This window comes from Acomys russatus, chromosome 5 (genome assembly GCF_903995435.1).
Source record: "Acomys russatus chromosome 5, mAcoRus1.1, whole genome shotgun sequence".
NCBI classification, from domain to species: Eukaryota; Metazoa; Chordata; class Mammalia; order Rodentia; family Muridae; genus Acomys; species Acomys russatus.
The window spans coordinates 27,329,301-27,343,310 of record NC_067141.1 but is presented as its reverse complement, the minus strand read 5'-3'; the positions used below and the strand labels follow the sequence as shown (position 1 = coordinate 27,343,310).

Sequence of the window (14,010 nt, the reverse complement as noted above, 5' to 3'; positions counted from 1 at the left end):
AGCTGGGCATGGTGGGTCACACCTTTGATCCCAGCACTCAGGAAGCAGAGGCTGGCAGATCTCTGTGAGTTCAAGGCCAGCCTGATCTACAGAGTGAGTCCAGGACAGCTGCTCTGTTACATAGAGAAACCATGTCTTGAAAAAGAAGAAGGAAAAGGAGGAGGAGGAGAAGGAAGAGGAGGAGGATATGGTTAAGTACCAGAAAGATAGAACAAACCACCAATATAACTTGTAGAAGGATTTGGAGATAGTGCAGTTGGTAAAGCCTCTATTGTCCAGCCTCTAAAGAGCCAAGCAAAAGAACCAGGCATGGTGACACTTAACTCTAGAACCAAGAAGGCAGAGACATGCAGATTCCAGGGGCTCAAAGGCCAGCCTGGCCCAGCTGATGAGCTTCATGTTAGTGAGAGACCCTGCCTCAAGAAACCAGGTGATCGAGGGTGTGATATACAGGGCTTTAATCCCAGCACTTGGGAGGCTGAGGCAGGCCTGTAACTTTGAGGCCAGCCTGGTCTACAAAAGGAGTCCAGGACAGCTAGGGCTACACAGAAAAACCCTGTCTTGAAAACAACACAACAACAACAAAAAAGAGACAGATGATCAAAACCATAAAAAGAAAAAACAGATGGAGGGGGCTGAAGATTCTGTTCAGGGGCTGAGTGTTTGCTGTGACTGCAAGGACCCAAGTTCAGCCAGGTATGGTGGCATAGGCCTGTAATCCCAGGACTCTGGGAGACAGAGGCAGGTGGATCTCTGTGAGTCTGAGGCCAGCCTGGTCTACAGAGCAAGTGGCTCACAACCACCTGTAACTCCTGTTCCAGAGGATTCCACACCCTTTTCTGGCCTCCCTAGGTACCTACACTCACATGCACAAACAGTATTTACACATATGCACACAACACCCCTGGTTGTCCTCTGGCCTTTGTACAGACAGACACAAATATAAACAAATTGTTACAGAAATATGGTACTGAAAAATAGTCAAAATAATTCCCAAGGTAAAAGTAGAGAGGGCTGGAGAGATGGCTCAGAGGTTAAGAGTTCTAGCTGCTCTTCCAGAGGACCAGGGTTCAATTCCCAGCACCCACATGGCAGCTCACAACTGTCTGAAACTCCAGTTCCAGAGGATCCAACACCCTCACATAATGATACATAGCAGACAAAACACCAATGCACATGACATTTTTTAAAAAGTAGGAAGTGAAGCCACCATTAATCCCAGCACTTGGAGAGACAGAGGCAGGCGGATCACTGAGTTCGAGGCCAGCCTGATCTACAAAGTGAGTTCTAGGAAAGCCAGGGCTACACAGAGAAACCCTGTCTAGCCGGGTAAAAAGAAAAGGAAGTCTGGAGAGATGGTTCAACAACTAGGAGTACTTGTAGCTTTTGCAAGGGATCCGAGATGTATCCAGCCACCCATATGGCCTAACTGTAGTTTCAGGAACTCCAACTTACTTTCCTGGCTTCTCAGGGCAGCAGACATACACTCAATGCAGTACATTACATATATACCAACAAATTACTCATACACATAAAATAAATAGTAAGTTGTTGTTATTATTATTATATATATTTTTTTGAGACAGGGTTTCTCTGTGTAATAGCCCTGGCAGTTTGGAACTCTTTGTAGTCCAGGCTGGCATTAAACTCACAGAGATCTGCCTGCCTCTGCATCCCAAGTGCTGGGATTAAAGGCGTGTGCCCAGTGGCTTTTTTTTTTTTTTTTTTTTTTAAGATTTCTATGCCTACACACCAGAAGATGGCACCAGATCTCATGATAGGTGGTTGTGAGCCACATTGTTGTTGCTGGGACTTGAACTCAGGACCTCTGGAAGAGCAGCCAGAGCTCTTGACTGCTGAGCCGTGGCCCCTACAGCCAGAGTTCACATGTGGGTTCTAAGTGACTGAATTCAGATTCTCATGTTGTACAGCAAGCACGTTACAGGCTGAGCCATCTTCCCAGCTTAGCTTTATTTATGTGCTTCCCAACACCTGTAAGAATAAGTGTGAATCAGTGTGAATCAAGCTGGGCACCTAGCACACGTCTGTAACCCTAGCTCAGGATAGGGAAAGACTCAAGTGGGTTGCTGAGGCTTGCTGGCCTCCAGCCCTGGCAAGAAAATATGAGCCCCAGGATTAGGAGAGACCCTGCTTCAAAGAACAAGTGAAGAATGACAGAGGAGAGAGCATGATCCCCTGGCTCTCATGTGTGCGGTCCTGTGTGCATGAACACATATATATACACACACACACAGGTTTAAAGTTCATACATCTTGCTGGACGTAGTGGCACACACCTTTAATCCTAGCACTCAGGAGGCAGAGGCAGGTAGCTCTCTGTAAGTCTGAGGCAGCCTGGTCTACAAATCGATAACCAAGGCTACATAAAAAAAAAAAAAAAAAAAAACCTTGACTCAAAAAACAAACAAAATATGTGTACGTAATAGATTATACACATGTAATAAAACACAGTATTAATTATAATATTAGAAAACAATGTTTTATTATTCTTATTATTTGGTTTTTATGTGGCAGAGATTCTTTGTGTAATAGCCCTGGCTGTCCTGGACTTGCTTTGTAGACCAGGCTGACCTCCAACTCATAGAGATCCACCTGCCTCTTCCTCCCAAGTGCTGGGATTACAGGCGTGTGCCATCATGCCTGTCGGGTCTTTTGGGCATAGTTTCTGAGGTTATTAGATGACACAATCTCATAGCAAATCGACTAAATTGTCCAAAATGCTGGCAAACAGTCTCCAGCAAAGGCCAATTTCACCTCCCCTGGCAGTTCAATTTCTCTTCTGAGAGAACACTTGATGTTATGAAGAATGGGAGGCCAAGGGTCCCCAAGGACGCCTCAGGCAGCATAGATGGGAACTTTGCCATGTTTGTAGGTCTGGGGCTTTTATTCAGTTTAGTTATCCCTGACCCAAGGGTAGATTCTGCAGCTCCACAGAGGCCTGAGAGTGGAGCTCAGTGATCCAGCTCTGGCTTTGTATTTATGAGGCCCTGGGTTTCATTCCCAGCAGTGTTAAAAAAACAAAACAAGTGGCTGGAGAGATGGCTCAGTGGTTAAGAGCGCCACCTGCTCTTCCAAAGGTCCTGAGTTCAATTCCCAGCAACCACATGGTGGTTCACGATCATCTGTAATGTGATGTGATTCCTCTTCTGTCCTGTGGGTGTGCATGCAGGCAGAGCACTGTATATATAACAAATAAATCTTAAAAACAAAACAAAACAAAACCAAGCCTGGCAGTGGTGGTGTACACCTTTAATCCTAGCACTTGGGAGGCAGAGGCAGGTGGATCGCTGTGAGTTAGAGGCCAGCCTGGTCTACCAAGTGAGTCCAGGATAGTCAAGGCTGCACAGAGAAACCCTGTCTCGAAAAACCAAAACAAAAACAACAAAAAAAACCACTTTTTTTGTTTTGTTTTTCAAGACAAGGTTTCTCTGTGTAGCCTTGGCTTTCCTGAACTTGCTTTGTAGACCAAGCTGGCCTTGAACTCACAGCGATTCATCTGCCTCTGCCTCCTGAGTGCTGGTATTAAAGGTGTGCACCACCACGCCTGACTAAAAACAGTAATTCTTAAAAAATAATGGATAACCAACTTAGCAAGGAGCTGGGTGTGGCAGTGCATACCTTTAACCTCAGCCCTGGGGAGGCAGAGGCAGGCAGACCTTTGAGTGTGAGGCCTGCCAGTTCCAGGCTAGCCAATGCTACATAATGAGATCCTGTCTCAAAACCAAAATGCATCAACTCAGTATAAAGGCCTGAGGCTCAGTCACGTGTAACCCTACCTATGAGCTGAACTCTGCCACAGCCCGTTTCTCAGGCGGACAAGCAGTATGCCCAAGGCTTGGTGTCCATGACCCCATCAACTTGGCCTTCTCCCATCCCTAAGGGAAAGGATAAAGACTCTCTGTTGTGTGGTGCTGAGAACACAGGTTGGGGGGCTTCGCATAAGCAACAGCTCTACCAGAAAACTACATCCTCAGCCCTGAATACAGAACTGGTCTCAACTCCCACTTGTACTGACTCAGAACCTACAGGTTATAACGTGTTCCCCATTTGAGACAGGGTCTCTCTGTGTAGCCTTCACTAATAAATCTAATTTCTAAAGGTGGGGTCCAGTGGAAGGTTGTCCTAAGTAGGAGCTACCTCTCACAGATGGCTCCGTGCACCTGACTGTTTCCACTTCACTGTGTTGTGATACAGCCAAAGGAGTCCTTGCTGGACACCAGCACCATGAATCAGAAGCTGGACAAACATCTTTTCTTTATAAAGTGCCAAGCTTTCGTTGTTTTGACTGAACACAAAGCAGACCAAGGCACTGGGCATGGCAATTGGCTTGGCTGAGCCTGTGCTCACATGACAGCGGTCCCAATTCGCCTGTGGGGCGGCTCACACTTGTGAAGGTTACTACTTGTCAGAATTAGCCCCAGAAGAGCAGGTCACAGAGGAGAAGCTGAGAGTGGATGGCACAGGAAGTTTATTCAGGCTGGATCCCTCGACACAGCCACATGTATAGAAATGTAAGTCAGGAAACTATAAACCACACTGCCATGAAGTCCCTTCCTGTCCTGTGGCTCCGCTTTCTCAGTGGGCCCCTTCTTGGTCTCTTGCTTCAAAATCCCAGAGTGTGGAAGGCTGGGGTCACTTCTTGGCAGCTTCTGCCTGGGCTGCCAAATCTGCCTCTTTCTGAGCAGCCAAAAACACGGCTCGTTCCTTCTGGAAAGCCTCCAGCTCTTCTGCAGTGAGGCTACAGGTAGAGAAAGATGGTTGGTGAGTGGTGGGTCCTGGCACAGACCCCCAGCTCCCCTCCCCTGACTTCCAACTTTCATACCTCTGCCTGGGACCCACAACCACACACTACCTTCCTCAACCTGTGATTCCCATCTTACGGCCCTACTTAGCCTGTGCCCGCTACTGGACCACTGGGATTTCCTGGTCTTCCTCTGAGCCACAGACACTTCAAACGAGGGAGTCGCAGGGTACGTACCTGTGATCTACTTCTCTCTCTGCCCCCACAAAGTAAGGATTTGAAAAAAAAAAACCATAAAGGCGGACTGGGTTGTAACCTGAGCTCCCGTGAGGAGCGTCTGATGCCAGCCTTGCCGTGGGGTACAACACCAGCAGTAAGAGGCCAGTGATGACGTCCTGCTCCTGTCCCTGCTGTGCTCCCAGATCTTCCACTTAACTAGCTACTTTAAGGAAACTATCCCTGTGCTCATCCAAAGCCAACTGACTGGGGCGACTGTTGGCCTGAGGATTCCAGTCTGAATGTGCAACAGCTCACAAGACCCTTCTTGACTGGTTCCTCCCTCAGGCCATATCCCACCTGCCCTAGACAAGGCCCCTAGACCACCATGAACTTAGCCTCAGCCCCTTACCTCTTCTCTGCAGTTTTCCCACTTTTTGGAACATTTTGCTATCTTACCCTCTGTTCCTGGGCTGTTCTGATGTCACCTCCCTCAGAGTCCTCTCCCCGCTCATGACATCCAAACAACACTGACCACCTTGCCTGTCTTTGCTCTCATGACACCCACTGATTCTCCCCACCCCCATCACCCCCAGATAGGGTTTCTCTGTGTGTAGCCCTGGAACTCACAGAGATCCACCTATCTCTGCCTCCCAAATGCTGGGACTAAAGGTGTGCGCCACCACATCCGATCCATTGATTTTTTTTTTTTTTTTTTTTTTTTAAACAACACTGAACACCTGTCAGTCTAAGCCTCTCTGAACGGATCTGCCTCCACGTCAGGACTACACATTTCTCCAAAGTGGCCAAGCACAACCGCTCATTCCTGGTTATATCCAGCGTCCAGAACCACGTCTAGCATATAACAAGAGCTTACGAAGTATATTCCAAATGAATAAACGAGGCTTCAGCCATAGCCTTCTGCCAGAATCTCAGGTCCTTTGACCTAAAAACTCTACATGTATGAAAACGTCATAATGAGACGTATATCTAATATATGCTACAAAATATATATATATGTATTTTTTTTTAAACGGGCCCTCTCATCTTTACTCCCAAATCAAGAACTTTTGGGGTGGGGGGAGAACTTTCTGGGTTTCCTCTCAAGATACTCACTCCTTCACCACACGAATGCCCAGGGAGCGGGCAGAGCCAATGATGGAGCGGACCACAGAAGACAGGGGTACGTCCTGCATGGCAAAAGCATCATCCTTCGCTTTGACGCAGGCAATCTCATATATGTGCCTCAAGCTTACCAGGCCTGCCACCTCTTTCCCTGGGAAGAAGGAAGGAGTAACTCTTCAAGTGTCACTGCTTTTTTTCTGTACACATCAGAATCGCAGGTGTCCACTCCAGTCCTTACCTGTTTGCCGGGCCCCCTTCTCAATCCCAGCAGCTGCCTTCAGAAAGTAGGAAATAGTGGGCTGCCCAATCTTGAGCTCAAAGGTCCTGTCAGGCTTAGTAGGAAAAAGATACATGAGACTTTCTTGGTCCAAAAAATATCTACTGTCCCTTTGCTTCTCCCATCAGCTTGCCTTCCCAGAAAGTCCTCTCCCACCCCAAAAGTTCTTGATTTGGGAGTAAAGATGAGAGAGCCCTTTAAAAAATATATTGTATAGCATATATTAGTTATACATATTACGTCTCATTATGACGTTTTCATACATGTAGAGTTTTTAGGTCAAAGGACCTGAGATTCTGGCAGAAGGCTATGGCTGAAGCCTCATTTATTCATTTGGAATATACTTCGCGTAAGCTCTTAACACCACGAAAGACAGGAAAAACAAGCCCACAGCCCACCATTTTTATTCCTCATCCAACTCTACTCTGGAAGGCCCGGTGAGATGAAAGATAAGAAACACAGGACGCAGCACCAAGGCAGCTCAGAGGAATTACCGTCTAGGCTTCACGTGTAAATAGGAAAAGGTGACGACCAAGCTAAGGACAGAGAAGCAACCAGAGGGACTAGTTTCATGAGCCAAGGAAGATGATGGGAGAATGAGACTCGGCACCTTTATGAAAATCTTTGTGGGCAAAGGAATGCCTTCTTTGATGTCCTTTGTCTTCTCGTTGAACTCTTTGCAGAACAGGTTGATAGAGACACCCCGCTGTGAGGAAGGCACGTACAAAATTAAGGGTGGGAGCTGAAGGCTTTCTACTATCCGGAGCCCCTGTCTCTTCTCCCCTTCACCGTCACTTCCTTGTGTTTCTGGGTTTCGTCTACCCAGAGTCAACTAGAGTTTGGGCGCCAAGACGAGTCGTCCACAAGGTGCCACTTAATCAGCAACTAGGCAACGAGTCAAGAGAAGCTGAGGCCTGGAGGGGCTACGTGAGTAACACAAGGACATAAGGCTGCTGGTGTGAACAGCGGAGACACGTTTATAAGCAAGGCTTTCCGGGCTCCAGAGCCCGTTCCCACCTACCGGCGTCCACCCTCCCGCATCTCCCGGGCCGGGTTCCAGACACCGCACCTGACCCAGGATGGGACCCAGTGGCGGCCCAGGCATAGCTTGGCCTGCTCGCACGATGGCCCGGATCACGCCGCCCGCCTCCGGCTTCCTGAGGGTCCGAGAGACCCGGCTTAGCTTCGACATGACGTGAGATTTTCAGTCTTATTTCACCGCAGAGACGCATGAGCTATGCTCTGAACGCTGCCATCTTGGGTCAGAGGTCAAGGGTCCTCGCGTTAGGCCAGGGTAAGAGAGACCAACAAACAGCAGCCTTGTTTCACTCATACGGCTCTCCGACTAAAGACGAGTTAACTTTTTAAAAGCATTTTTCCCCCTCCTCCGTTCTGAAGGTAGGAAGAAAGCTTACATGGTTTCAGTACACACATTCCGTCAGGCGTGCGCACAGGCACTACATTAGACACCCAAACATGGTCTGGGACTTTGAGTCTCCGCATAGCATTGTGGGTATATCGTTTCAGCTCCTTATCCTGAGCGTGCTGCTGCCTGTGCGCTGGGTTGCCATCTGCTGGACATAGTGATATCTTAGTGCTTGAAATGGAGCAAGTTTATTCAAAGTGGGGGTCCCTTAAGTCTTAGGTTTCCCCATCTGTTTTGTTTGTTTGTTTCATGAAAGGCGATATGATTGCAAATAGAGCGGGAAACAGACAGAGAGGCTGCTGCTCTTGTTGGCTATGAACTTGATACATAGAGTTAGGGTTAGGTTACTGTTTTTGTTACCTGTTTCGTTCTCTGCACAATGGATATTACAGGCACCTTTTTATGGTTGTGACAGCTCAGTAACATGTCGCTTTAGAACACTACTTGAACCGAGAAAGCATCTACCGCTATTTGTACAAAGAAAGCAAACCCTCCCAGAGCTCCCTCACGCCAGTCAACCCTGAGTTCCCTCCGTCTTAGCAGGCTTACTTTACTGCTTCCCTGCTCTTCCTTTTTTTTTTTATCGGAAGGAAAAGGTTTTGTTATGTGTTTCAGCATTCTGCATCTTGCTCCACACTCTCCAGGGCTCCTTGTCGGTACCTGCCTTTTAGTGAATGGCATTTGAAGCAGCTGGTGTTTGAAGCCTTTGGTATCCTCCCCCCTCAGGCAACTGTGGGTACCGAGACACTCTGAGACAGTGATGGCCTTGGAAGGAGTCTGACTGACTCTCCATGGCCACACCTGGCTGTGAGGCTCCACTAACTGTAGATTGAGTTCTCCATTATTTTCCACAACAGTCCAGGTTGTAAAGTCCTCCACTAGCTGACAGTCACCAGGGTGAGTCTACAGTGAAGGAACTTTCCACTAAGGAAGTGTTTCGAGGTCCTTCAGATTCCAGAATTCTCCAGTTTCTCTCCAGACAACAAGGCAGCCTATTATGTTGCATACCTCTCTAGAGTCTACCGCTCCCTCTAAACTGCCTCTCACAATCCTCCGCTGTTTTTCTTTCCTTTTCTACTTCCTTGTGTGTGCAACGTGCATGTTTTTGCATGTGTGTAGATGCACTTGTGTAGGTGTACTTGCTCGCACACATGTGCACATGCGTGTGGAGGGTTGATGTTAAGATCCTCTTCCAAGCTGGTGTGGTGGCACACACCTTTAATCCCAGTACTTGGGAGACAGAGGCAGGTGGATTGCTGTGAGTTCGAGGCCAGCCTGGTCTAAAAAGCGAGTCCAGGATAGTCAAGGCTACATAGAGAAAGCCTGTCTTGAAAAACAAAAAATAAAAAATAAATCCTCTTCCATTGCTCTTCTGCTCTTGTCATTGGTGCAGGGTCTGCTACTCAAACCCAGAGCTTGCCAGTACAGTTCATCTTTTAACCAGCTTGTTCTGGGCTTTTTCTGTTGGCCTGGAATTACAGGAAGGTCACCATACTCAGCTGGCATTTCCCTGGCTTTCTTGAGAGCCAATCTCTCTCCCTCACTCCTGTGTGAAGGAGAGCTAAACCTGTTTTTTAGGATCCCAAGTGCGGGATTGGGCCTGTCTTGTGAGAGAACAGGTGAGGTTAATCCACTAGAAGACCGACCACCTCATGCGGGAGCTTGATTGTTGCCAGCTGAAAAGATCCCGTGGGCAGACTCCGGGAGGAGATATATAAATGAGCCTAGAACTGGACGCAGGGTTTTTTGGAGACTTGGGGTAGTTTTGGCTGTTCATCGCTGCACTTTGAGACACTCCTAGAGAGAACCGCTTGAGGAAAGGCTTCGGGGCTCTGGCTCCTGCTGAGGTTCTGGGTTCTGGTTACTCCAGGTTCCAGCAGAAGAAATCCTGCTGATTGTGCCAGGAGAATTGTTCCTTGGAACTGATATCCTTATAGTTTTGTTATTGTGTCCATTAATCCTCATTTCCTATTGTTTTGGTTAGTCGGGTTATAAGTGACGTATGCTGGGTCACTAAGTTAATAAAATATATTGGTTAAGAAAATTGAGCCTACACCTGAGCCATCTCCCAACCCCATCCTCCCATTGTTTTAGAAAATGATCTTAGACTTGAACTTCTCCCACAACCTGCAAATAGCCAGGTCCTTTGTGTAAGGACCCAGAGGCCTTGTTTTTTATCACCATGCTCTGTGCCCAGGGAAGTCCCCAAGCCAGTGCTGTGGTGCTGGCAGGAGCAGTGGCATATGTCCCTGAGAAACACCCCCACAATAGGAGGCTCAGTGGTTGGTAGAAAATGGGCCCAGGCGCTTCAGGTCCCCCAAACTTTCCTGGCATCCCGCCTTCATAACTCTGCAAGCTGTGGCAAGAGCAACCTGGGGTTCTCTGTGGTGCTATATCAAAGTGGGGTATCCATCCCACCAGTGGAATCTTGGAGAAAGAAAGTAGACCCTATGTTGAGTAACTTTTTCTTTTTCCTCTTTCTTTTTTCTTCTTTTTGACACAGGATTCCTTGGTGCAGCCCTGGCTGTCCTGGGATCTGGCTTTATAGACCAGGCTGGTCTTGAAGAACTTAAGAGATCTACCTGTTTCTGCCTTTTGAGTGCTGTGATTAAAGAGTGCGGCGCCACACCTGAAGACTTCCTGATGAGGCATAAAGGAAATGTCTATTTACCCCATAGAGAGGGAACCCACACATCAAAGAAAGACTCTATTCAGTCTAGTTCAAAAGTTGATGAATTTCTTACAGGGGGGTGGGTGATGCATGAACTCTTGTACCACTGAAAGTTCCCACCAGTCAGTTTCCTCCTCCCCTCCCCCACCTCCACCTCCTGTGCTGTTTGATAGATGGACTGATTCACGCATTTGTGCAGGTGCTCGTGCACACGTGCATGCTAGCATAGAGGCCACGTGTTGAAGCTGAATGTCTTCCTGGATTACGCGTCACTACTCATGAACCTGGAACACATCAGTTTAGCTCATATGGCCAGCCAATTAGCTCTGTCCACCTGGACCCCCCAGTACTGGGGTTACAAATGTGAACTTCTGTACCCAGCGATTTTGCGGTGGTCCCAGGTTTTCCGCACAGGTGCTGGAGATCCTAAGTTTCTGTACTGGAACTCAACTCCCCGGAACAGCTGGTGCTTTACCAACGGAACCATTTCCTCTAGACTCTTTCTTTTTCTTTGGCATGCGTATGTGTGTGGTGGTGTGAGTGTTTATCTGCATGTGCACATATGCGTGGGTGCACATATGTGTGCAGGTGCATGTATGAATGTGAAGGCCACACTTTGAGGAACCATCTCTCTGCTGACCCTAAAGGTTGCTGGTCCGGCTAGTCTAACTAGCTAACTTGTCCCAGGCAGTGCATGCCAGCCACCACACCCACCAGGTGAACCTGAACTCTGGCCCTCATGTTTGCTCAGCAGGCACTTTACATCGTCTCCCTAGCACACATTCCAAGCTTTCTTCTAGCTAAAGCCTCTGCTGCTGACCACTTTGTTATAACTCTATGAGAGATCCTGAGCCAAAATCATTGAGCCAGCTTGTTCCTGAATTCCCAATCCTTGGAAACTACACAATTATAAGTGTTTATTGTTTTAGGATGCATGGTTCAGGGTGATTTATTATTCCATAATAACTAGCTGATTTGTGCCTTTTTTTGAGGACTCTATGGTGGCACCAACAGCCTGAAGAAAGACTCAATTCAAGTTCATATTGATGAGTGAAATGGGTTAATTAGGGGTGGATTTATGGAGCTGTAGACAATGATGGACAGCTGCGTTTCCCCAAATACTGCCACCCTCTGCTTAGGGTGCTTCTATTTTTATATAACTGTAAGTCTACAATAGAATTAACAAATTAATACAAACTGGGGCTGGTGACATAGCAGTAGCTGCTTTTCCAGAGGCCCCAGCACCCAGGTTGTGATTCACAATCTTATGTGACTCCAGTTCCAGGGGATCAGACTCCCTTTTCTGGCCCCTGCAGATACCAGGTACACACGTGGTGGTGCACAGACATGCAGACAACACACACACACACACACACACACACACACACACACAGAGCTGGATATGATTGAGCACATTTTTGTTGTGTTTTTTTTTTTGTTTGTTTGTTTGTTTAAGACAAAGCCTCTCTACCTAGCCCTGGCAGTTCTGGAACTCACTATGTAGAACTTGCTGGCCTCAGCCTCAGAGATTCATCTGCCTCTGCCTCTATAGTGCTGGGATTAAAGGCGTGCACCACTATGCCCAGCTGTAGCACACACTTTTTTATTGTTGTGTTTTTTTTTTAATTTTTAAGTTTATTTTTATTTTATGTGCATTTGTGTTTTGTGATCTTGTAGTTCCAGGCAGTTGTGAGCTGCCATGTGGGTGCTGGGAATTGAACCCTGGTCTTCTGGAAGAGCAGGCAGTGCTCTTAACTGCTAAGCCACATCTCTCCAGCCCTTTTGTTTGTTTGCTTGTTTCTCTGTGTAGTCCTGGATGTCCTGGACCTCACTTTGTAGACCAGGCTGGCCTCAAACTCAGAGATCTGCCTGCCTCTGCCTCCCAAGTGCTGGGATTAAAGGCGTGCGCCCCCACCACCCAGCTGGCACACACTTTTAACCCCAGCACTTGGGAGGCAGAGGCAGATGAATCTCTGTGTGTTTGAGGCCAGGTCTACATAATGACTTCCAGGTCAGCCAAGACTATCCTATATCAACACCACCCCAAAGAAAACTCACCTCTACAGACAAACAGACAAACAAACCACAGTACACATTTATGACCTCATCATTTCTGGAGGATTTGGAGTCCAGGCATGGCTGAGCAGGACATTCTGCTTAGGGTCTCACTGAAGGCATTGGCTGGGACTGTGGTGTTCTCTGAGGTTCCACTGGGAAACGATCCACTTGAATTGGTAGAATCCAACCGCATGAGAGTTGAGAGCTTTTCTTCCTGTTGGCTGGAAACCATCCTTAGCTCAGACAAAAAGAGCCAATTTTGCTTTGTTTTGTTTTGTTTCTTTCTTGCTTTTTTTCTTTCTTTTCTTTTTCTTTTTTCTTTTTTTTGAGAGAGGGTCTCAGTATGTAGACCAGGCTGACCTTGAATTCACAGAGATCTGCCTATCTTGGCTTCCCCAGTGTTCTATGATCAAAGGTGTGTGCCACCACACCTGGCTTGACCTCCAGTTTTAACACAAGGGCCCTTGTTAGATCAGGATTGATGGAGGTGACATGAAAATAAAAGAAAATCCAGACAGCCTTTCCAGCAGCAGGTTTTCCTTCAGTCAGAACAACAAAGGAGTCTTTTAGGTGCTTAACCCTTTACCCTGATGACAGTCAGCTCCCCTCTTCAAGGGGGAAGAGACACTCCCCCAAGACAGATGCTATGAACTTAGGATCACAATTCCATCACGTGCAGGTGATCTTGCACAGTCTACCACTTTTTCTATACTTTTGATCAGAAGCAAGTCACATCCATCACAACCAAGGAGAGAGAACTTTAAAAAGAAGTGGGGGGCTGGAGAGATGGCTTAGCGGCTAAGAACACTGTCGGTTCTTCCAAAGGTCCTGAGTTCAATTCCCAGCAACCACATGGTGGCTCGCAACCATCTATAATGTGATCTGATGCCCTATTCTGGCCTGCAGGGGTACAAGCAGGCAAAGCACTGTATATATAATAAACAAATATTTTTTTAAAAAGTGGGTACCAGAGAGCAAAGGTCTTGGGGACTGACTACCTTAAGACCCTGTCTAAGGCAGAGGCAGGCAGATCGCTGTGAATTTGAGGCCAGCCTGGTCTACAAAGCTAGTCCAGGACAACCAAGACAGAGAGACCCTGTCTCGGCAAGGCGAGGGGTTAGACCCTGCTAGCCGGGCATGGTGGCGTATACCTTTAATCCCAGCACTTGGGAGGCAGAGGCAGGCGGATCGCTGTGAGTTTGAGGCCAGGCTGGCCTACAGCCAAGGCTACACAGAGAAAAACAAAAGAGGAGGAGGAGGAGGAAGAGGAACGGGGGAGGAGAGCCCGTCATTGGATCTCGGGGCAAGGAAATGTAGCAACACTGCCACCTGTGACAATGTGCAAAGTAGAAGATGTGCCTAATGAACTCTGCAGCACAGCACAGATTTCTAGGTGACACGTAGAAAGTATCACCTCATTTTGATTCTCGCTTAGACTAAAATTCAAGAGGTGAGATATAAACTGATAAGGGCACT

At 47.5% G+C, this 14,010-nt stretch overlaps 1 protein-coding gene across 1 annotated transcript; it reads right to left on the bottom strand.

The window, feature by feature from the left end:
- Nucleotides 1-4,471: 4,471 nt before the first annotated feature.
- On the bottom strand, nucleotides 4,472-7,808 carry Mrpl11 (mitochondrial ribosomal protein L11). Its single transcript, XM_051145860.1, has 5 exons — nucleotides 7,449-7,808; nucleotides 6,990-7,085; nucleotides 6,341-6,434; nucleotides 6,094-6,253; nucleotides 4,472-4,758 (listed from the first exon to the last, which is right to left on the bottom strand). The coding sequence occupies exons 1-5, from the start codon at nucleotides 7,569-7,571 to the stop codon at nucleotides 4,653-4,655; spliced, it is 579 nt and encodes a 192-aa protein (XP_051001817.1). The 5' UTR covers nucleotides 7,572-7,808; the 3' UTR covers nucleotides 4,472-4,652.
- Nucleotides 7,809-14,010: the final 6,202 nt, after the last annotated feature.